General features: G+C 41.1%; 1 protein-coding gene across 1 annotated transcript; it reads right to left on the bottom strand.

Moving 5' to 3' along the window:
- Window positions 1–1,872: 1,872 nt before the first annotated feature.
- Window positions 1,873–24,774, bottom strand: LOC112559573 (protein Wnt-1-like). Its single transcript, XM_025230908.1, is given in 8 exon segments — window positions 1,873–2,185; window positions 3,202–3,228; window positions 4,678–4,828; window positions 8,145–8,354; window positions 8,356–8,417; window positions 15,872–16,128; window positions 16,707–16,820; window positions 20,125–24,774. Coding segments are annotated over 8 exon segments (1,023 nt in total). The 5' UTR covers window positions 20,226–24,774; the 3' UTR covers window positions 1,873–2,084.
- Between the last annotated feature and the right edge of the window lie 831 nt (window positions 24,775–25,605).

Here is a 25,605-nt window from a genome sequence, read left to right on the forward strand (position 1 = left end):
CAGGCGGGTAAACGAAACGACAGACTCAGAAACGGGTAGAGTGCAGTCTGGGATAGCAGCAAAAGTCAACTGAGAGAAAGATGAAAGGAAACTTTCAATAAGAAACAGGAGTAGGGGAGTGGTAGTAGAGAAGATGCGGAAAACAGATGAAAACATTTGTTTCAGGGCAAATGACGTCCACTTAACGGAAATAATTGTTCGGCTCAATAAACAACAAAGGCCTGGTGATTTGATTACACATTAGGCATAATCTAAAAGTGTTTATCGAAGAGAAGTGCCCCTTGTGGCTCCATCTGCCAACAAGTTTGTTCATGTTGTCCAATATAGCTGCGATTTCCCCATGGAGGCTCACGAGTGAAATTAATTGTTTCCTCCAGGTCCTAATAGTTAATGATCTTCGTTTGCGCACTTATTGAACGTGGGAAAGAAGGAACAAGGGAGGACAAAGTTAACCTCATACAGCCTTTACCTTCACTCCATTTAGCATTGCAGTGTGGGTACAAACAAATCTTTTCAAGGAAAGTGGATGTCTGGGGATATACAAGAACTGATATCGCATTGATTACTGTTCAGGTGACTGTGGGAGGTGAGGGTAAAAACCCACACCACATAATGCCTCATATTCGTTCCTTCAGCACTCTGTTTGCCTCAGTTATGAAGGAAATTAATTATATAACAAAATAACAAGCAGTTGATGTAGAAGGAATGAATATAACTAGCTTAGGGCAAACAAGCAAGCACGAATGACTGTTTAAAACACAGTACCAACACTCAGAAAGGGACCAATAGAGAGGTGGGGCAAAGACAATGATTTGTCATTCAAGTCTTTTGAAGGTTAGCTGAGAACTAATTTCATGTACAAAGTAGTACATTCAGTAAACAAGTAGAACTTAAAATTAGGAGAACAGTCTGATGTCTCTAGGAGTCTGATACTCTAATTTGTTTTGATGAGTGGGTACCAAAGGAGAACATATGCTAAAACATGCATGCAGGCAGAGAGGATAAAAATTAATTATAATTAAGCTATTTAAAACGGACTAATATCATATAACAACCATCCTTCGTAAAAAAAAAAGTCTCTTTCCATCTTCCGAGCAACAGTTTATAGATGTGTTCATCTGAGATTCGGATTCCCTTTTACTGGTGAATGTATATCGCACACAACGTGGAGTTTCCGACAAATACTGCCTCGTCTCTTTTTTCTTCTCTGGCACAGGTACGATGCAAATATATTATCGTACAGTCGACAATCAAAACCCACAGGAATAAGCATTGTTCCTTTCACGAAGTTAAATATCTGAGTAGAGTTTCTGTCCATGTTAGTCAGCGTTAGTACAAACACCATGATCTCTCTGTTGTGAAGCCAAGAGTCAATATTTCTGCATGTACACCATTTGTATGAAAGGTAAAATCATCCACAGTTGTACCTGTGCATAATTTCATTCTTTGCATCCTCATTGCCTCAGACCCGTGACGGGGTCAGCTGTGATGACGTCAACAAGTGTAACGGTCGCTTGGCGACCACAAACGAACGTCCTTGATCTTGATGCCATCACCTCCTGAATCCAAAATTCTCTCTCTGGTGGCGTTTTGAACGCTTATCAAATAAGATTACGAACGGTTGAGAGAGTCGATTGCTGTTATCCTCGATCTCATCGAGTGTTATCGAAAAACACAGAAACATGGAGAAAAAGGAGGCACGTGAAGACTTGTGGTCACCCGGATGTTCGAGGACATATCGTGGAGGTGGTGGCGAGGAAAGTAGGTAACGAGGAAGGGATGAGAAAGCGATCCTTGATGGAGGGAGTTTGTCAACGGCAGTCTTGCACAATGACGTTCCATTGCTTTTCTCAATTGCACGTGTAACGCACTTTCTTTATAGAACACACGTCACACTTGACGTGACAGCACCAGTGGAAGGTGCACGCGCAGCGCTCCCGCACGATGAAAGTCTCCGAGGAGTAGCCCCTCCCGCAGCACATGAGGTCGCATCCGTCGACACCGAGGAGGACTCATTGCACTCGCGCCCTTTGGTGCCATGGTAACCGAGGGTGACGTCATGTTCGCAAAAAGTCGGCGAACTCTCAAAATACACCAGGTCGCCGCGGCCAGGTTCCTTGTGGTTGACGTTCGCCGGACTGAAGTTGAAGCTTTTTAACTGTTTCCCTCATGTTGCCCTCATTGCCTGAAACAAGATTGAAGTTTTTGTTGTGACAATAACACAAATTCTGCTGGCAATGGGGAGATTCTGATTCGAACCACTTCGGAACCATTTCGGAGAGAAGATTTTTAGGTCTGATGACATAGAAAGGACGTCACCTAAGCTGTCTTATTGTGTACCCCTCCAAAAAGGTAAATAAATCAACCACAACTGTCAAAATCAACAAAACAAAACTTACTTTAGCAACACGCGAATAAGCTAAATATAGCAAAACTTCTAATAGAGGTTTCATTAATAATTTTCGTAAAGGACTTATTAAAAGATTTTTGCAGATCAACTTTTCTTCTTATCAGAGAGTAAAGACAGATATAAACTTTAATATAAAACCAAACCTTACATAAAAGCTCAACAAGCATAGGACATTATACACAGGGAGCACAGTTTAACACTTTCACACTTAAACTGCCCATCCACACCACAACACAAGCGAGCTCCGTGGGCACTCTTAGAAAAAAGATGCTGAATGAGGTTTTGTCAACTTCTAACAGAACCAACCGGTGCAAGGAAGGGCAACCAAGTTTTACAATAAGCTATTTTATTATCAGTTCTGATTGGCAAAGCCACTCGTTTCCCATGGGGTATTGCATCATTACCAGTCAAAATATAGAAAGGTATCAGTTGTACGAAACCAAAGGCTGCAATGAACTCGCAAAAGGAACAGGTAGCTACACAGGTTACATGCGCGTTCATGTTTATCAGCAGTTAGTTTCTGATGTCAGACAGGTATCAATATATGCAAGCATAACAATGCTAACAGATATATTGAAGAAACTAGCAGGCTATGATTCTATCAAACGAATACTTTCAGGATTACACTACACACGGCAGTCAGGGTTAGTTTGTTTATACAAACAAAGCATTAATGTAGACTGAAAGACAAAACTTCACTGATATTTGTCAAAACACTTGAGGTAACAAAGCAAGGAGTTGTTGTGATGGCGAATGGTTTAATGACGGTTAGTCTGGGCAACCATACCAACCTTTCATAACAGGCTTTCCATCGTTGCCTAAAGAGAACAGGAAAAGCACGGACATCATTCAGTTGGTAAATCAGGCAGAACGAAAAAAAAGAGAAGAGAGAGAAGAGGAAAGAGAGGCGAAGTGGACTTTTGAAACATCTATTGGCATAAAACGCATCTGTGGGCAAGTAAGTAAGAAACTGAAATGAAAAGTATTTTGATGCATGTAAAGCATGTCTTGCAACCCCCTAAACATTACAGTATTAAATAATTAGTATTTTTAGCTCGATCACAATGGTATCCAGGAGTTAATCCTGTTTAGTCTGTATGATCAAAGATTCCTGTTAAGCGTTTTAAAAAAAATGAAGAGATCAGCCCTTCCGTTAATTGCAGTCAGAAGATACGAAATATAACTTCAAGCATCGACTAGTCCCCCTTGCCATAGAAAAGAATTTGCAAAACGACAGCTCAAAATTTTATTTCATGCACTTTATAAGTAACAATTAAAACAGAGCCAGCAGTATTTTTGAAATATTTCAGACAAGTCAATGTTGTCTTCGGGGTCTTTTCTATATTTTCTTGGCACACGTGACAGCTGTCCTCTCAGGAATGTGCTACAGAGGTCAGCGGGACCAGTCGGCACGCACATAAAGTGGAGAGCGCTTTGTAGTCCTCCCGATGGTCACAGGTGAGTGGTCCCAATTGACCGGTCGGGTGTCTACAGGCGGCGTTCCGACATTGTTTCTCGGATAGCATCAGCAGGAAGGGTCACGGTCTGTTGCCGGACACGACGATTAGAACACCGCCCGTGGCGCCCATAAAAGTGGACTGGGACGGTGGATTGTTGTTCGCAGGACTCTGGTCTTTACAGAAGTGTGCTCCTACGACGTCCGCTGTGATCCGCGAGCTCAGTGTATAAAAGGGTAGGCGGGTGGTAAGTAGGTGTGGGGGCTGGGGCGTGTGGTGACAATGTTGCTCAGGTGGTGGGTGTGGGGTGTGGGGTTACAACTGACTTTGCTGAGGCCAGCCAGTACAAAACAAGTTAAACCGTCGGCGATACTGATAAAAGATTGCTTAATCGTGTTCAACACAGACTTCAACAGTTTGTTGCTTGCAGTTCACGGTATTACAAAGAGTTGGTTACTGTTAAAATGGGTTTTATGTTTTAAAGTCCATTTAATTTTAAGCTGTCGCTTGACGAGGCGTGATATTCACCTAAAAGTTATGAGCAGTATTCAGTATACAGCCTATATCATGAGACATCTTCAACAAATCCCATTACACATTTTTTCTCCACTTCTTTAATAACACTTCTTTTACAATGAACATCTCTTTTCACAAAACGTATTTCTAATTTGTTAAAAGAAAGAAAAAAATCTTTTTTAAAAAGCATAATTTTGCCTCGACTTGACTAAATATCGGTAATATCTACAAACCTGTCTACTTCTTGGATTTTTGGACTATTCTAGAAAATTAAAAAAGCAGTAAGCAATGTACCTGGGAGGACTTTAGTGGCGCCGTCGAAGCGATCCTTGAGGACATCGCCCACGTGGCGGAAGGACTGCAACCTCATCCAGCAGGTCTTGATGGTGCACGATCCGGACATTCCGTGGCACTTGCACTCTTTCTTCAAGGCCTTCTTAACGTGCTGATAGAAAGAACAAAGAAATTTTAGTTTGTAATACAAGCAATTCTCATAGTATGATAATATTTTGTTTGCTATTTGTTGTTTAGTTGTTGAATAACATGACTGACAGACTTCTTGTTTGTTTGTTTCTTTCTTTCTTTCTTTCTTTTTGTTTTTGTTTGTTTGTTTGTTTGGTTGGTTTTTTTTGTGGTTTTTTTTTATTTTTTATTTTTTTATTTTCCATTTAGACAAGAAAAATCAACCTGTACTTCAAAGCTAAAGATTACAACAAGACTCCGTAAGGTTTACTCCAAAGCAAAATATTGGCTTGCAAAAAGTCTTCACACGGCAGTAAGGTTTATAAAAGCTTATAAGGTTTATTATTAATATTTTTAATGAAACCTATAAGTGTCATGTTATGCCCACACTTTAATACTCATGAAATCGTTCATTTAACACACACTTCCAAATATTTCGCTAAAATAACCAGCTCTAAATCTTATTTGGAAAAAACCCTTATTTTAGTTTATTAAAATCGCTGTCTACAGACAGTTGTACTCGATGAACAGTCCCAGGAAGTGCAAAAGTTCGTTTAAATGTACCCAGGAAACACAACACCTAAAAAAGCGGCGTCTAGTCTTGAATGTACACTTACGGGGGCAATATTAAAAAAAAATGTTTATTCAGACATATGTAGGTTCTTGAGACTGGCACCCTCCTCCCGCATTCATTCATTCAGACTATCCATCCAGCCGAGCATCCACGCGACTTCCATGCGAGGGCAGCTCTATAAACCGCGTTTAGCTTTGCTTTGTTTTGGCTTTCTTTCTTTTGTGTTTTTTATTGTTTTGGTTTTTTTTCTTCGTTTTGTTTTGTTTTATTTTGTAGTTTGTTTCTGTTTTATTTTGTGTTTTGTTTTGTTTCTGAGTGGAATCAGAGTCAAAGTAGGTCTAATAACTGAATAATATCACTCTTGCAGTGTGACTCGTAAAAATGAAAAGAAATTAAATGAGAGACAGGTGGGGGAGAGGGGGATAGAAAAGGAAAGAGAGGGAGAGAGAGCACAAAAGCAAGCAATTACAGAGTAGACTGCTTCCGTACATCTGACATTCTGAACACATTCTTTGAGAGTTCTCGGAGCCCCCGCATAAAAGCGCTAAGCACATCCGCTTTATATAACATTTTCTTATGAATGCATAATTGATCGCTCTTCCATTTTCGGCGGAGTATAGCGGCATTTTATGTGCGGCTATAAAGCGAGGAAAATATAGTAAATTTACCAATAGACGCCCTGCATTGCTAGCCTTTCAACTCAGTACCGGCGGTGTTCCGATCCTCGCTTGTAAACTTTATTGGCGACCACCAGGCAAGGAGCCGGCATATCACACTTTACGAGCGTCGAGCAACGCCAGACCCCTGGCTTGTCCATAAACACCCGCGATATTCCATGGGTCTCTGACATTTAACCTTTGTGGCAGTGACACCAAATTTAAGTATGCAGTATGTTTCATCTTCGAGCGCCCGGCCATAGTGGGAAAGTTAATCTACAGGTGAGGAGTGGCAGCTTAAGACAGGTGTCGGACACTGTTTGATCGGGTCTAAAGTTTGAATGACACAGGGCATGAAGAAAGATTAAAGGAATACGATGACTTTGTAGACATTTTCAGGGGGTTGTGTGTGTGTCTTACCCTCCCATCCTGAGTTTTTCATGATATTTGCTCTCTGCTCTTTCATTTCACACAGAATTCCGGATTGCAGAAAATATGTTTTATGGGAGACCGCAGAACTCAATCTGGATTCAAAATGTTCCTTTTTAGTAACCCATTATTGTTCTCTGAAGAAAACAAATGCAGCAAAGTTCAGATGGATAATTTCACATCAAGATATCACCGAACTTTCCTGTTGATATAGAATGGTTACACAGCTCTCTCTTCTCCTCTGTGTGAGAGAGAGAGAGAGGGGAGGGCGCAGGAGGGGATGGGAGCTGTAGGAGGCAGGTGGTTTGACAGGACAGAGGGTGCTTGATGTACATCTGTCCTGTTCATGTTATTGCACTCCAGTTTCTGTTGACCACTTTGGCCTCGTTGTGATTTATGTTTACTCATATATTGGAGAGCCGGTAGCCGAGTGGCTTAGAGCGTCTCTACTCGGTTCGATACCCGTATGGGCAGCGAGTTTTCTGCTAGTTAACCCAACTGTCGGGAACGAGCATCAGAGGGCTGGGGAAAGGTAAAGCAGTGAGAGGTAAAGGAGATGAATATCGCCCCGAGAAGTGTAGTCTCTAACACCTCACCAAATCAACCTAAGAAAAAAAATTTAGGCGAGGACATTTACTCTTTTAAAAAATATTTTTGAGCATATCTTGGGCGACTTGTTACTTTGATATTTAAACCATAAATGTTACATATCTTTAATCATTTGTCTATCCCTCTGTTTCTGTTCATCTGTCTCCCTAAATATCACTTTTTTCCTCTTTTCCTTTTCTCTCCACAGCTGTTTCCCTACAAATCCCTAATCGTTCATCTTTCAAGTATTAAAAAAAAATTGCAAATTTTTACATCGACAAGACCTTCATTAGCATGTTATTTTATTTTTGAATTCACTACTCCAAAAGCTCCGGTCAGCACAGGAAAACCTGAGCCACACGAAGGCCAAAGACTCATCCAATCATGTCATGCAAAATTTATGGAAAAGTCTGCGACTCTTCGATTTGCTCAGCCCGCCGCTATCTCGTCCAAACAGATAAATCACTGAGTTCACGGATCTCTGCTGGAAGTGGAGTTAACTGTGCAGGCGGCATCAAAGCAGTATCTTATCGGCCTTGCCTGTTACGGATCTCTTTATGTAGCGAGTTGGAGCCCATACATTATCGTGGCAATGGCTGACGTTCACCAACGCTTAGCAACCAGGTCTGCTCGTCAACAGCCCTCGTCGTGCACGTGCCAACGAGAAAGTGATGAAAGGTCCATCGTCTACGCACGTAAATTTTCTGGCCTCGAGACTCGATACAAAATGTGGACGTGCTAGTCAAGAGCCTCCATTGCGGATTACTGACATCTGACAATTCATAAATCTTTTTCCAGACTACATTTCATTATGGCGACACAGCGATACAAAAGCATTCTTCTCACTTGGAAAAGAAATGGAGGTCTACTCCTTAATTATTTATGAAACGAAGAAGAAAAAAAAAGAAAAGAAAAAGGAGAGACAGACAAATGAATTATTGCTCAATCATGCAGGCCAAAAAAATATTTTACAGATGATGATGATGACGATGATGAGGATGATGATGATGATGCGACTACAAAACATGACATTATTTTGTGCGTGACCTTACCATTCGGCCGGCCTCGTTGTTGTGAAGGTTCATCATGGAGCGGAAGTCGCGGCCTCGCTCCACCACGTCGACGAACTTGCGCGAGAACTTGCTGCCGAACCTGACGTTGTCGCTGCAGCCGCTCCACTCCCAGTCCTTGCCGCTAGGACTTCGCTCCTTGTGCTCGTAGTCGCACGTGCACGTGCGCACACTGCCCTCAGCGCACGAGCGCGGCCACGGAGTGCGTGACCGCCGAACTGGTGATAGCGTAGATAAAAGCTGTCTCTCTGGAACCTGAAACATGAGATCACCAGGAAACTATTACTTCATTCTGTGTGTTTGTGTGTGTGTGTTTGGTATGAATGTCTTTCTTTCGAATTTTCTTTCTTTCTTTACTTTAATGTGTTTCTTTCTCCTTTTTTATCCTTTTCTTTTTTTCCTCTCTGCTTACTGGCCTTTCCCCAGCTTTCCCCTTAAAAAGGTCGAACTATACGGCAAGCAGGTTCAATACAAATGATCATACTTGATATATTTTTTTTAATTAATACAATTTACCTTGGAGGACATCGAGAAAAACGGAAAATAACTACATAAAGATAGTCAATAGAAGTCTGTACCCTATTTCTCCCACAAAAACAGATTGTGATTGCCTGGAGATATGTGTGAATGCATGAGTGCGTGCATGCATTTTTTTCCAAGTGTGCAGTTTTGTTGCTTGACAGTATGTGCGATATCATTATATCTATTTGGTAATTTTGTAATTGTCTGGGTTGTAGCAGAGTTTTGCAATAGACCAGAAAGCTAGCGATTTTTCATCCCCAAAATCCGGGAATAATGGCGAAAACTGATCAGAAAATAAAGTACGACTTTGAATAAACTAAAACAAACTGTAGATTTTTCACAAATCCCCAACTCACTTTCAACGTTCAATTCTCGGTCCAAGGGAGGTAAACAGAACACAATTCTTCTCTATGTTGGGTTCTCTCTCCCTTCCCCCTCCCTTCTCACGTCCCCTCCCTCTCTCCCCCTCCCTCTCTCTCTCTACCTCTCTCTACCCATCTTTCTCTCTCCTCTAGCGAGAGAAGGTAGACCAAAGGAGTTACGGCCCTTACGTTAAAGTATCGCGCGCTCTCCCTGAACTCTTCCGCTCGTAAAAAAAAAAGAAAAAAAATTAAATGTACCGCCTGGGGGCCTGGATAAGCTGGGAGCGAAATTTCACAAGCAGGTGCCGATGAAACCACTCGTGCTGGGGTAGCTGAGGCGTCAAGAAATGTGCAGGGGGCGCGGCACTCGCCTCAACGCGCTGGCCACACGCACAGTACCACCTCGATGGGCAGCCATTGCTACCAGCATGTACCAAGGCCGGAGTCACGTGACGTACGGTGTGGGCCGGAGTCACGTGAGGTATAGTGTGGGCCGGAGTCACGTGATGTATAGTGTGGGCCGGAGTCACGTGATGTGTAGTGTGGGCCGGAGTCACGAACTGTAAAGTGTTGGCCAGTCTGCTGCTAAGGTGTGGGCCTCCATCTCTTTCCTTCTCCAATATTTTTTTTCTCTCTCTCTCTCACACACATATACAAACACAAATACTCTCTCACCCACACACTCAGAGGAATCACAGCGTGGGCACACGCACAGACAGCTCAAACAACATGCCTGTTTACCTCAGCTAATTCTCACGAGAAGAGAGATTACAGTAGTATTGTTGGTCTGTATGTTAATTTACAGTAAACTTTGTCATCCTTCTCTGTTTATTGTTTCTTAGGCTTTTCCTTTCAATCGGTTGTTTCCGCTTGTTTGACACACTTTAACTCTGATGTCCATACGATGCTCTGAGTTTGAATTTGTTTAAGATTGCGTTTATTAATTCTATTAGCAATAAGGTCAAGCATAGACAATACAACCAGAAACCATACTTAATCAGAAAAATAACATGATACTCTATCTATGTAACCAGCTGGAGAAGTGAACTACAGGGCAAAACAATGGAATGTAAAGCAATAATAAGCTAAATCATATTCGATAATACATTCACATTTGTATGTAACGTCGTTAATAAGGAGTTAAATGAATGAGCTTTATTTTGTAGCTATTTGAATTATTAATCGGTGCATTATGTATAGATAATTACAGTATTTTTTTTTATCAATGACATTTTATTACAGGGTTAACAGGTAAAAGTCACGTAGCCTAGTGAGTCATAGGGGCAGTAAATGTGAGTGGTTAACCTTGTGTAGGCAAGTCTCTTGTGCCTCCTTTACCTTTCCTGCCGCATATCAGAAACTTAATTCTGCGGAGTGGGTTGGGAGGAGCTTTCCAGTCCCAACCGGGCCTCGAACCACTGACCCTCTCTACAACCGATAGCATTAACTACAAGGGTAGGAGCCCTCCCTACGTCTTTGACGAAAATCAAGGGAACATTTCAATCAGAGGCCGAAGATAGCGAGCGATTATTTCGCAGTAGGTGGGGAATCTTTTGGATAAATGATAGCAGGTGTACGTCAAAAGATGCATTACATTATCATAGAAACGAACACGAGCGAGGTGCCAAAGGGAGGGTCCATTGAACACATAGCAATGTTCATGTACAACTCTCTGAATCGTGGGGAGTAGGTGGGAGGTGGGTGAGGGAAGAAGGAAAGAATGCGAATGAACAAAGGTCCGGTAACTGATACCGACCTACTCGACCTTCGACCTTTGGCTTTCAGAACGAAAGAGACCTATTTATTCATAAGTCGTCGGAATTCAGACATCGTCTAGCGTTCAGCGTGGCTGATTGTCATTTTTGCTCTTTGAAGACCTGCAATTGGTGTCATCCCTCAATTAAATGCAAGGTATTTCTACCCTAGATATGTACCCCTTTAGCTGTTGAACTATTCTTATTAGACCACGAAGAGCAGAAGACAATGTAAGGAACACCATTTAACCAGGTTGTGAGAGAAACTTTCATCATCTGCGTCACGTGACCACTGCAGTGTCTCGCTCAGCTGACTGCACCTGTACAGACTGGCGAGCTGAAGAAAACAGAGTCGATGATAACGGTTGTCTCTACCCGTCAGAGGTGCGATGGATGAACCAGAAAAAAAGTTGGCGACTGTTCATCTGCCAGGCGCAGATCTTTAGGTCCTTATGTTGTATTTCGCCTACCCTGGGTTTTAGAAAAAATTCCAAAAGCTGTAGTGGATTGATAGATGGAAAGATATATAGACTGAGAGAGGATGAGATATACAGAAAAAGTTGTTATGTGGAAAGTGAAAAATCGAGCACTTATATCTTTCAAACACCGAAAGGAAATGGAGAATAAAGAAAGGGGTTAATCTGAGTGCTTCCACTCGGTATTTAAATGTTATCTGACAAATATCTACGGAATGTTAAAAATATAAAAAAAAAATAAAGAAACGTAAATTACAGTTAACGATATTTACATTTCGGAGCATGCACAGGACTGAACGAAGAATCAACGATTTGTGAGTCAGACAGATTGTAGCACTCAAAACTGGTGAATGACTGCACTGGTGCGAGGATTTCTTTGAGGTAGAAAAAAAAAAATCTTCCTAACACGATGTGAAGTACTTTCGCGGGTTTTAGTTAAAAGAGTTCGGGAGAGGCTGGGGGATAGTGCTCTCCCTTTTCATTGCTGCTCCTGAATTTTGTCATTGAGGGTGAGCGTCTCACATGGCTTCTCTCCCCCTGTCTGAGCCGCAATTTGCTGCTTCACTCACTTTAAGTAGAGATGGCGGTACACGCACCATGGCTGTTAGTTAACTGTTTGATAGAATTTCAATCTATCATGAATATCATACCAGCCTTTTCTTATCGTCAGGGGGAAAACACTCCTTGCATTTTTTTTTTATCTGAAATGAGCCTTTTTGCGCTAAGTACTTCTAAGTGTCCTAGGTGTGTTTTCACGTGTGTTTTAAGAACACTATATTAACAAGGAGAAACCCTGGTTTAAAGTAAGCAAGTATATTAAAAACAAACGGGAACTAGCTTATTAAACCAGAGCGATGGCATCAGTTTAATTTACTGGACATTGCAAATTAAAAAAATAAAATATAGATATAGAAGCAACGGAGAATGAATTCACAAGCAAGAGCAAGAAGATATAAATAGTGTTTGCCCATTCAGTGGAGTAGTTTAGCAATTATGAGAAAGTGAAAAAAATGCCATTTATTATTTATAAGGCTTTCCATCTACTGTGCTACAAATTTGCTGACTCCAAAAATGAGCAAACAAAAGGATCACAAATCTTAGTAACTATCTTTCAGCTTGCTTATTAATGGGTAGAGTGTTAAAAGAGTGTTAGAAATGCCGAGCTGTTAGTGATAGCTGAGAACACTCGAGGGTAAGATGTTTCTTTTTTTTTTTTTTTAAATTGCACAAAGCCCTTGGCTGGAATGTTACCCATGTATGTAGCCAGGTTAAAGATCTCCAGATGGCGTCAAATGGACATTACAGTTCTAGCAGGTGCGCCCAGAGTTTTGAGCTCATCGTTCTCGAACCCTCGCTCAGGTGTCAGACGCCCGTTCTGCTGCTCCCGCCAGTGGTCGTTTCACGGTCTGCGACGTTGGCGCGCCTGCTTGTCGACCGTTCCTGAATGGAGGCCAATGCCAAGAAAACCTCGCTCTCTGCGTCCGTGGAACAAGGCTGAAGAAGGTTTTGTTTTCTACCAGGCCGCGAGCTGGCGAAACAATCAAGCCCTTCTTTATGTCATTGTCTGTCTTCAGACTACCTCTGATGGCTTAAGCCTTAGTTTATGGGACATCTCGAAGCGAGGGTTGGCACTGGCGGCTCCGAATGGAATGCCTCTCTCTCTGCCTACTTCTTTTTCTTTTTGTCTACCGTGCGCTGATGGACCTTTTACCTCTTCCCTCTCGTGCATTCGGGTGATCAGGCTTTGTTAATGTGAAAGCACGCAATGAGGTGTGCTTTGATGTCCGCTTGGCACCCTTCCTCAGGGTGTACCCAATGTTTAGAATACATCAGGCAAGGCGGGCGGTAAACGTCAAGCGGTCTATTCGCGTGTCTGGCATCTTCAGGAAGTGGGCTCTTCGCTGAGTGCCGATTGGCAGCTGTGGTCGCTGGATGCAGCCGGTTAACAAAAGCGTATAACGACTGTTCCCTTCGCAGCAAGACTAAGATGAGAAAGAGGACGAACAACAACAACAACAACAACAACAACAACAACAACAACAACAACAAACAATAACAACAATAACAACATCGATCCGATGTGGACCCTTGTCCTTTAGCAGCTGAATGCTAATTTGTTTATAAAACGAGTTATTATTATATATTATTTGCAACATCCATGCCTAAACAAACATCTGGGTTATCGTTTCCTAAGAAGGATCGTAAGGCGAAAGAACATTTTATCACCTAGCATTGTCTCGCATCAAATTGGGCAAAATCACTCCTTTCAGTATCTACCTTCTTTGCTGCAAAGGTTCATAAATGTTAAGATGTCCTGTTCGGATCCTTTCATTTCCCCCTTCGCACCCTGCAACCCCCCACCCCACAAAAAAAAGCCAATCCTCCCTACCCAGCCCACCTCCGGTGCTTGTGCATTGTGAGAATTGCGCGCTGCGTGCAAACAACTACCAAAGCCATGCCGTGCAGTTAGAACTTTATATTTTTAAGTGACAGAGGCCTCCCCCATCCTTATTGTAATCATTCATTCACTGTCATACATACAGGGAGGTGAGGGGTGGGGATCCCAAACGCGGCGTCGTCGCCTGGGCACGCCGCCCCTATCGTAGATGAAATAAATGCACGCGCACGAGCGGTGAAGCAGATCCAACAAAAAGCGAGGGCACACAACGACAGACTGTGTTGCTATACAACCAGCCGCCTGTTTATTGCCATCATCCTCACTCTTAGATCACTCGCGATAATCCTTCTTCACACAGCCGATTCGAGCGGTTGAGCTTTCGGGAGACAGGGAGGCGACACACGCGGCGACAGGATCCCCAAATGGGTCTCTCACCCCAGCCCCCCAGACTAGCAGCAAGTCAGCGACATTCTCCGTTCCCTCTCCATTCTCATTCACCGCCCTCCCCATCCCCACGCCCAGTCTCTACAAACCATCTTGAGTCTTAAAAAGTCATATTAGCTATGTGTTTTGCATTTAAGTGGCGCATTGCTCTTAATTTAATCATGCGGAACAAATTGCCTCTCCCCTAGCGTTAGTCCGAGACATCGGGAGGTAAAAGGAATTCCACAGGGAAGAAGAGACCTGCAAAAGGACAGGCACACAACTGCATGTGCTTAGCCTGAAAAGGGAGGGTCTACAACCCCTCCCCCATCCTTCTCTTCACCTCCCTCAGGAAAAAAAACATAAAAGCGTTTACTTGGAGAACATAACATAATGGTGTTTTTTCCAGACAGGACTAATGATCACAATATCAGACAGAAACACAAATGTTTATGTGACAAAATAAACAGAAGGTCCGTCTAAAGAGCTGTGTCACCCCCAACAGCCCCTCCCATCAGTAGATATACACTGTGATTAATCTCATGCCAATATGTGTACTGTAAATCAAATGCACGAAATAATTATACCAAATAGGAATGCTCTAAATTAAAATAATAACATTGTCGGTAAGATTAAATGCTGGTCGCGACGAAAGACACGGACTTGATGCCCTGCGGATACAGACAGACATTTTGCAGGGTGTGAACAAGTCTTTTCCTGCAGGCGGCCATGGAGACTACCGTAGACCAACCTCGTCCGTTTGTTTAGGTTTCTGGGGAGCCGCTGGCGGGGGAGAGGGAGGTGCAACATCCTTGAGGACTGCACCAGCGTCCCCTCATGGTCGTCTGAGTTAATGTGTAATGTGAATGGAAGTGTTGGGACAAACGGAGACAAACATACTGTCCTGCTAAAAATGCCAGGCAGACTTTACAACTTAAAAAAAAGGTTAAAGGCCTACAAGAGCCCAATTTCTTTATCACAAACATCCGGTTGACCAAGTGAAACATAATACTTCTTCAGGAAATGACAATGTCACTCCCTACGGAATGTTTCTTTCCACAAAGTAAATAAGTCAGTTCCTTATTTTTTTTTCTTACTGAGCGTCCGACATTCCAACACACAACAGCTATCAATTTAATTTGCTATATATACATTTATTATATACTTCTCTTCATTATGTGGTAAAGACAAGCAACACACATTATCATGCACAGAAACATCTCAACACTGGGACATGAAGAATATCCTAGGATAACTTGTTGTACCGTTCCAGTGTCTGTAACTTTGATAACCCGTGTGTGTGTTCAAGAACATTTATAGGGTCACTTTTTAAAAAATCTTTCTCTCCCTGCATTGCGATATTTCTAAGCTTCAAGGTTTGTATTTCCAGATGGGCGGGAGATTATTCACTCATTACTGAAGTACCTTTTACGCTTGTGTTTAGTGTCTTCTTTTGTAATAAACGTAATATGATTTTTTAAACTGACCTCAGCGGTGTTATTTGAAAAAAAATCCTCTACTCGAAATAAAATGGACCATCTATACAAATTTTTAATCTTAAACCAGACATTTTTATTATTTGCAATATCTAACTTTTGGATAATATCAAGCCTAAAAATCTCTATTACCTCAATCGAGAGCTATTTTTCGATCGTGTCAGAAATACTGGAAAATTGTTATCAAAATGAAGACTGACACTGAATCGGTCCAATTATTTTATTTTTTTTTTTTTTTTTAAGGAAACACTGTGCCCATGAGAGGGCAAACTTCTTACCTCTTTCCAGAATTTTTCCAAAAACAGTTGCCCCTTGATCATCCCAGAATGTAGGACAATTCCAGCGACGATTCCGGAACTGAAACTGGCACTCCTCTGTAGCCATCTTGGCGCCCCTAGCAACGGCGATGATAGCCCCGGGGTTTCTCGTTACAACTTTTCGTTGCCGCTTAGTCAGAGGAAGTAGTCGAGGATTGTTGTAGAGCTGAGTGAATGTTCTCAGGTCGTTGGACCTTTCCCCTGCGTTCGCCAGTGTCCTGAAGCAGACATAAAAAATAAAACATGGCTGTATGACAAAAATAAAAATTAACAGAAAGGTAAATAGCCATTTGGTGTGTTCACAATTATGTTCGCATATTCGCCTTGTGTATTTTATCTCTTTTGTTTGCATGTAAAAAAACATGTCTAAACATTAAGTGATATCCCCCCACCCCTACAAACGCAGACACACAAAGTAATACTGGGAGTCAGGCTGGTTGGTGAAGAGAAATTCAGAAAGTTACAAAGCTGTCGTGTATTAAATAAAGCAAATAGTAGATGGCGTTGTTAGTCGTCTTCAGTCAAACCTCATGAGAATCCACACTGTCCGACCCTTGCCAGGTTTGGCAGAGATATAAGTAAACCTTCTTCATGTTCAAAGAATGAGAAAATATAGAACATGCAGTTTACATTTTAACTTTTCAGATGTGCACAAATGTTACTCTTTTATTAATCTACATATAAATCACGAAGTGAAAAATAAATAATTTATAGGCGTGTGTGTACAGCTGTCTGAAATAATTTGTTTAAATTTTACAATGTTTTTAACAAAAAGTCATGTAATCTCTCCACTTACACCATACTATTTTTATGTTTATTCCAGAAAGTACTCTCAATACGCTCTTTCTTTTTTGTTCTAGCGGTTTCCGTGAATAACCACCTCTTGGAAGTTGCTTTCCTGACTGGTTTCCTAGAGGTATCGATAAAGAACCGCATGCAAAATTAAATTATGCAAAAAACATTCATAAAATGCGTTGTCAACATATTTCTTATAACTGTCTAAATTTAAAATTAAAATTAAAACGTATATATATATATATAAGTAATGTAGAATGCTTTTACTTCTTGGTAATCAAAATGTTAAGGCACGCTCTGTGTAGTCACAAGGTACAGTATTCTGCTAAATGGAGTTGCTTCCCTTGAGGTGGAAAACTTTTTTTTTCAGTGAAGAAAATGATAAACGTTTCTGGTCAAATGGTTTAAAAAATTCTCCATTTTATTATCTCAACACTAGAAAATAATATCACTACACTATGTCATGTCATGGAATTCTATGTCATGTCGGAGATAGGGTGAGTAAAGGTGAATACTTGCTGAAATTGCCTAGCAATAGTGAGTGGCCAAGTTATCGTGACCATCAGCCTCAGGACATTCTGATTCACTCTGTACCCTAGGCCTGATCATATCGCATAGCTCGTGCATGCGATGGCAGAAAGCATCTCGAGGCAAATTAGATATTTACAGAGCTAAGCAATGTCAATAGTTAACTACTGACAAGAACAATTTATTTCTTGGCAGTCACTTTGCCGTAAGCACTGCGAGTCTGTACTACCACTGTGCGTGAGGTAAACTATTTACATCTTGCTGACAGGTCGTTGACACTTTCCGAGCAAAATAAAGAATAAATAGCAACACCATCAACTACATTACTATCATCAGAATGACAGCAATGACGATAACGAAGAGGAGGTGAGGGAAGGGATAGCAAGTGTATTATTATTATTATTATTATTATTATTATTATTATTATTATTATTATTATTATTATTATTATTATTATTATTATTATTATTGCGTAGTGGTTAATCAATTAATAGGACCTCCTTTCAATATCAGGGTGCAGAACAACCATAATTAGAAGATTTGTATCACGATTTAAATGAGCAAGAGCAAGGGAAAACAAATGAAAAAAAAACCCGCGTACACACACGCAGACACGTGAGAGCACGCACACACAGAGGGAGAAAATAATTAATGAAACATCAAGAAAAAAGTTGCGAGAAAAAGTCTAAAGTTTCGAACACTGAAATACTTATTAACTTGTGTTTAATCAGCCATGGCATGTCTCTTATATCGGAATCACATCTGGTTAGACATGATATGTGTTTGTTCAGTTTGACTCATGTTTTGTACGTGCATGTTTTGGAAAGTACATTTTATCTATTTGAATGGAAGAAAGGACGGCAGAGTAAAGGCAGAAGAACAACTACATCAGCATTTTTAAACAAATGAAAACGCCAGCATGAAATAATCATAAATGGATGTCGGCAATTTGAAAGAAGTTAAGCCCCCGGGGCTGTGCATGTGATTGACAAAACTACACAATAGAATAGAAAGGGTTGAGGAAAGAAAGAAAAAAACAATCTAATGCTGCCAAGTTTGCATAAATTTTAAAAAGTCCTCCGAGATGGTGTCAATCGCCGCCACTTCGACGCTCTGCGCCGCCTTCTACCTCGCCTGCTTAAATTCTGGAGCTTCGCGGCGTATTCGTCGACCACCTCATCACGTTGCTGTGGCACTGATGTCGACATCTTTCCGTTTGTCGTACGCCTCCACTAGGACACCCAAGATCTTTCTCGGCGTATCTCTTGCGTCATGCGGAATCATCAACACTCGACGTCTGGCAGGTCCCTCCAGCGAGCTCAAGATGTAACCACGAGCCGCATTCTGACACATCGGGTTTATGGCGAGAGCTAACTCGACCTCTGTTTCAATCTCGTCGACACTCGTTGGTCCACCGGCAAACTACTGAAAGCGGACTAACTAGTATGCTCGTAGAGCCTCTGCCCACCCAACGGATAGCATCATGGTCCTCTCTATGTACTAATCTTCTGTCGTGGGCTTCTGCCCGTGATGAACAAATGTTTCTTTTTGTTCAGCAGTGCTTTTAGGCCCTTGGTCACCCAAGGTTTGTTGTTAGGATAAACATACACTGCCTTGATGGACTGGTGCAATCAACACTATTTTACTCCTCACTTTTACTCCTAACTGTGTGTTAAATGTCTGTATGGGTATGTGAGCAAAGACAAATTTCTGTCCTCCTGGGCAGACAATAAAGTCTGTTTTGATTTGATTTGATTTGATTTGAAAGGTGGCAACATTATCTTATAAACTCTCCCAACTGACACAGACGTTGTCAAGTCTGCAGATATCAATTATGAAGTAATGAAACAAAGAACAAATGGATGCTTGGATGAGCAGGTATGTGGATGTCTCCATGGGGAGGTTACTGCATATTTTGATGGGGAGGTACGCGACTTTGGTGTGTAATTGAATACATGTATAGATGCACAGAAGGATGAACAAGAGGGAAGGCGTTTACAATAAACAATTCGTAAGAAATGAAGGAACAATTACCAAATTTTGACAATACAAGGAAATAACTAAAGTTATGAAATAGACTTTTTACTTTTTCTTTCCTTCCTTCATATTAACCAAAAGAATATAAACATAAAAGAAAAAAACAAACGAAAAACACGTCAAATTTTATTTATTTTTTAAAATTATATTAATGTACATTATAATATATGAATACTATGTGTATCTATATGTTAGATGTGAAATATTTAGAAACAAGTATATTATAAATATTTATAATACTTTTATGTATTAATGTATTTATAAAATAAGTTATAGTAATGTAACCAAAAGATGATATCAGGTTTCCGTATTATTTACTATTATTGATAAAATCTCTAAATCCATTTCAGTTTATCTTTCAGTAGGTCTAAAAAAAAGAAGCAAGGATTTTTAAATCTGAGGGTCGATTATGTTACAGTTATACTTAGGGCTTTTCAACTGAATGTTTGTAAGAAAAAGATTTTATGACTAATAAGTCAAAACTGGCAAAAAAGTAAATGAATAAATACATAAATATTGACTAAGAAAAATAATTTTTAAAAACAAATGGTTGTACTGCGAGGACATTTTTAAATAATAATAATAATAATAATAATAATAATAATAATAATAATAATAATAATAATAATAATAGCATCAGCAAGGCAAAGCAGTTTGGCAAGGGAACGTACTCAGCAGCTCACAACAGCTCTAGTTCTCTGTCACTGTTGGTCAACGGTCGTCAAATATGATACAAATGATGTACAATTCCTGCAAAACAACAGTTGACAACACTTCTCGATATTCGCTCTTCGTTCTCTAAGTCCTTAATAGCTTAATATTAAGATTAATAATTTCAACTACGCATTACTCACCACCACTGAGTGCCTTTCAGCGCCCCCTTGTGTCGACTTTTCTTGTTGCTGGCAGCATCCAATGGCAGCATGAAAAGGATGAGCAGAGGTACAATTAGCATTGTAGCAGCATTAGTAACAGTCTTCCACTTTCTTCTGGTCACGCGGAAACTCCCATGCGAGAAGGATCATAGACTTCAATGGTTGCCTTGCCTCCAGAATACTTAATCGCTTCGAAGCAGCCTCTTAAACAGTTTTAAAATAAAAGAACACGGAGGAATCGTTGGTCCAGTTACCTTTTTGGCAGGTTGTCCTTTAATTTTTTTGCACGCCACAACATGCTGCTTAATTTTCTGATGAATGATGAAAACCATCCATAAAGAAGTTTGTAGAAAGGCAATTATGCTTACAGCGCGTTCAGTTTGTAGTGAAAGCACTGTCAAATAATTTCCTGATTAAGATTTATTCGTGTTCCCTACCCACTTAACTCCGTTTTCCTTTTCTTTAAAAAAAAACCTGCGGATATCGAAGGTAGAAAATGTGACATGCCTCCCAGCAGGACAAGGGAGCGCGCGCCGTGTCCAAGGGAGAATACCTTGACGATTAACCGTCTTCTCCGTCGCTGATGTTTGAAGTTCCCCTTCCTATTTCAGACAGGACCACAATTTGGAAAAAAAAGTTAAAGCCACAAACGATGTGTGTTTGCTTCCAGACTTTCCAGCGTATTGGCCTTGTTGACAGGTCCGAGGGTGCACTAGTGCCTTTCTGCTCGATCTGATCTTGTCGTCTTTGACTATCTATGTACTATGTCATCCAGTGCATCAATGCTGTGCTGAAGAAGCTCGCCTTCCTCCTGGCACACCACATAGCATCATCTGGACGGTCGTCAGGTGACTGGTCACCCAGACTGCACTTTAACTTTACTATTCACTCACCCTCCCCTGAAAACAACAACAACAAAGATCCAATTTTCCACACCAGTCCTTACATAAACTCGAAAACCGTTAACCGGATATGTTGTCTGCGTCTGTCCGTTCCGTTAATGTATAAGTGTCCGAAGCTTTGAAGATGATACAAGTTTCTTCAGAGGTCAGTTGGTGCAAGTTTCACTAACGGTGCCTCTGTGTGGAACACGGCGAAGGCACGTGAGGTCGGGGGGCAGACGATCACCTGAATCCTGTGACACGTCTACTAGAACGTGACATGATGGTAAGTATACAGTTGTATTCTACTGTATTTATCTGTATTCACGATGACGTTTCACTCAGCGGAAAACCTGCGCAAACTGCCGGAAGAGTAGGAGGATCCAGTCAGCCAGCCAGCCGATCGGTCGGTCGGTCGGAATGGCCGACGAAGAAAAAGCGTAATTTGTACATCCAGGAGACAAACGTGTGAAGGTAAGGGGGCGGGGGTGGCGATGGAAAGTGGGAGTGATGACGGGTGGGGGGTAGTCGCTGTATGAGTCTTCTCGTGACTTCCACGTCGAAGCCAATGAGTCCGAATCACACTTTTTAATTGCCCACCTGATCTCGCAGGTGGAAGTCCCCGAGACTCATGCAGCTTGGAGACGAATGTGGGCGGTGGGTGGGTTGAGGCGCGTTGAGGGTCCGAACAGATGATGAAGACTGTGGGAAGGAAGGATGATGTGGCATCTCGATGGCTTGGCCTCGTTTACCTGTATGTAGATACCCACCGCTCTTCCAAAACACACACATGCACACACACATTATTCCTATCTCCATCTCTCTCTCTTTCTCTCGTTCTCTCAGCTGGTGTTCAAATGACCATATCCGTTCAATCCCAAGGTAGCTCAAGTCTGACCCCCCACCCTATTCCACCCAGGGTTCATTCCGGGAGGGACAGCGAGAGAGCAGTATGGAGTCCCTATTCTGGAACGCCGTGGCGGGCTGCCCGCAGGCTCCAACAGTCTACCGCGTTGTCATAAAATCACTTTTACCTTTCACAGATTACAAGATAGTTGCAATTTCAGCTTTTTTGGCTGTACGGACGACTGACTCCATATTTTTGTCTCCCGTGTACCTGGATGACAGAGCCAGCGAGAGCAGCAGTTAAGACGAAGAACGGAATGGGCATAGGTGTGTTTGTGCGTGCGTTCAGGGTCAGTACGTGCGAGATAAAAAAAAATAATGATAAAAAATAAAATAAAATAAAACAAAACAGACAAAACAAACAAATTATTATTTCAAAGATGTTTGTGACAGAAATTTGATACCAGCTTTGAAAGCTCGGTTAAAAGACTGGAGCTAAGTTACCAACATCTTTTAAACAATCTTTCGTCCCCCTTTTATTATTTTGTTTTGTTTTTGCTTCTGTTTTTTTTTTTTGTTGTGTTTTTTTTTCTCCTCCACTTTACTGACAAGTCTTGCTTCATTATTACTCCTTTTATTTCAGTTTCCTCCCTTTTTTCGTTGGTTATTATTACTAATACAGGAATTTGCATCTTAAAAAGTGATAAAAGGTCAAATAAGTATTTTTTAATTTTTTCCTTTTTAAGTTTCGCTAACTTCTCACTTTTATTTCATATCACTAATCATATCCTAATTTATAATTGTAACATTAACATAAGGATAAATACTAACTTTATTTACTCGACAACTTCATCTCTTGGTCGGCTGCTTATTTGTTAACCTGCCTTCATTTTCTTTCTTTATTACTTTTCTTTTTTTCATTTGTTCTTTTGTTCTTAGATTGGTTTTTTTTTAGTTTGTATCTTTCTTTTTTAATTATAAGTTCGCGATAACATCTAGGAAGCCTACCTAGACTGTCATATTTTGTTGATCATAGTGTGTTCTTGGTATTCAAATCAAAGTTAAGCAGATTTGGTAATATTAGACATTCAACAGCAATTCCTCTTTTGTGACTACTTCGCTCCTTCCAATCCCAAACAAAAATCTTACAGCTCTATATCTTTGAAAACCATCTGGTGAGAGACTTCCTTTTCTTATAATTGCTTTCAAAAGAATTGAAGATTGAGGCTGAAACTCCGGGAGCGTGGCAAAGTCGACAAGCCGGCCACCCTCAATCTGCAGGGTATTCATGTTCACCCCCAGTCACAGCAGTTAACACCTCGGTGCTGGCGACTCGTTTACAGGCCACCACCGGCGAGGGAGCGACTGAGGGAAAAGTGACCTCAGTGGGCGTCTCACACTGTCAGACTTCTGTGGTCGTCCCATTACGGAGCACTTTGCGAGGAGTGCTAGACTTCTTGTCCTCACCTTCTTTATCCACAAAATCCTTTTCTTCTGCATCGCATAATTCGTCTCCACTAGAGGACGATTGTTCAGCGGCTGTAACTTGGGGCGAAACTTTCTCACATGTTGGGACCGACTCAAAGGGCGATCGTGCATTTATGTTTTTGCCCCAACTAGGCAACAAGGGGCTGACGGGAGAGGAACCATCACAAGATGAAACATGGACAAGGGGATAGTTTGTTGTAACATATATCCACACGAAGGACATCTGCGGTCTCTGTCGTTTGTTCAATAAAGTCCTTGTGTTTCCATGTCACCTGCATCCTTACATACATCAGCGCTCAATTTGCCCACCAGCATTCTTAGGGGTAACTCGAGAGACTTCATTTTTGCTAGCATGTAATTCCCTCTAGCATAATTGTGTCTTATCAACATAACACTTTGATCAGGTGTCTGGAAGAAAACACCCAAGACCCACTGTGAAAAAAAGAAGGGGAACTTTCTCAGACGTAAATCCTATTCCAGTAAATAATCCTGTAATCGGTTCAGAACATCCCACAGACAAGGGGAATAACAACTCTCTCTATCTCTTCCCCTTCTGGTAAAAGAAAAGAAAGGTCTAGAGGAGGGATTGAAACGTGGTGAGAATGACAACAAAGCTGTTACAAGGTAACTAGGCAAAAACACTTTCAGAAACAAATTCTTACTTTATCCGAAAAGCATGAATACACAATTGGTTTTGATTATTAGTTGTCATTAACAATAATAATTATTATCAACGCTTTTAAGGGGTGAGAACGGGATGTCAAATTCGAAAATATACAACTATAGGCCCTAAACAGACAACCATAGACTCAAAATAGACAACTATAGACTCAAAATGAAAATAGAATACATACATACACAGTGACATCAAACAAATATACAGAAACTTAATACAGTATACAAGTAGACGAAGAAGACCTGGCAGTCAACGCGATCCAAAGAAAGCGGGGAAGCATATGAATTTTTAAAAAAATTAAAGTTTGTTTTAAGTATGTCAAAACAAGTAAATAAAAACAATCTCGTAGTCTAGTGAAGATAAGTGGTTCACTGTCTCTAGGATATATCACGGGAAAGACGGGAGGTAACCTTCTCTTTAGGTCGCCTTTACCTCCCTTCAGTCAGTTCCTATCTCTGCAAAGCTACTGCTGGGTGGGTAGAAAACATTTTCCAGCAACAATATGTCGCCACTGAGACGGCCTCTGCTGCTGACACGGTGTTAAACAATAACAGGCGTTGAAGACTTCGACTCAGCGGCCTTTTGCTCCACAATCAGAACATAGACTGTTAACAAAATGCAATATCCGCTGAGCATTTGGAATTACTACAAACTTAAGTGATCGAATAAAAGGTCTTCAGACTTATTTTTTTCAAAAACAAGATTCTTCTGAATTCAGCCAGTTAGCTATTTTTTTCTGGAGATGCAGACTTTTTCACAGACAAAATGTAAATCTGTTGGTACGTCTGTTTAAATATTCGGATACAGTCACAGCTCTTCCAGTCTGTCGCCATGGCGATATCATGTCCGGGTACACTCGTAATATCAAAGCTCGACCTATTCTTCATGGTGAAGTTTGTAGTCTGTATCTCGAAAATGTTTGTGTAAAAAAATCACAAATAGACTCTCTGAACAAGCTAAGCAGCCATTTAAACATGTACACTGTCACAATAATTAACATGTACTCCAAACATAATCTTTCTTCCTTCTTTCCAGACCTTTATACATCGCGCCTCAAAATTAACTTCGGTAAAACAACATTACCTTGCATTTCTCCTCCTGCTTGGAAATTATAATTTGTAATTATAAATATTTACATTTTTTTCTTTAAAAACTTTGGTGATTTTTACTTGAGATACTCTTTAAGACTAATGAAAAGGCCTAGATGAGACTCCATCCCTCTGAATAGCTAACCCAACCAAATGGTAAACTAGTTAATCCTTCTTTCAGCCTTTTTTCTGTTTATTTTATGTCATTCCTTCTTCCGTCCATCACTTATTGACTCTCGATCATTGTATAGTTATGGTAGGAATGATCTCAAGTTGACGTGGCATTTCATTCTCAATGCTCGCTAGAAGCTTCGTCCGGTGGAATGCCAGGCTCGCCATATCAGCTGTAGATCGAGGCTTGACCCCCAGGCCAGGGAGGACGACTGGTCAAGGCAAGAATGTGCCCTGAGAGAAAACATGTCTGGACACGAGTGTGGGCCGCAACCCTGAGATACAGTAACTGGCGGGTCATGAATATTTA

The sequence above is a fragment of the Pomacea canaliculata genome, linkage group LG1, assembly GCF_003073045.1.
Source record: "Pomacea canaliculata isolate SZHN2017 linkage group LG1, ASM307304v1, whole genome shotgun sequence".
In the NCBI taxonomy this organism is placed as follows: domain Eukaryota; kingdom Metazoa; phylum Mollusca; class Gastropoda; order Architaenioglossa; family Ampullariidae; genus Pomacea; species Pomacea canaliculata.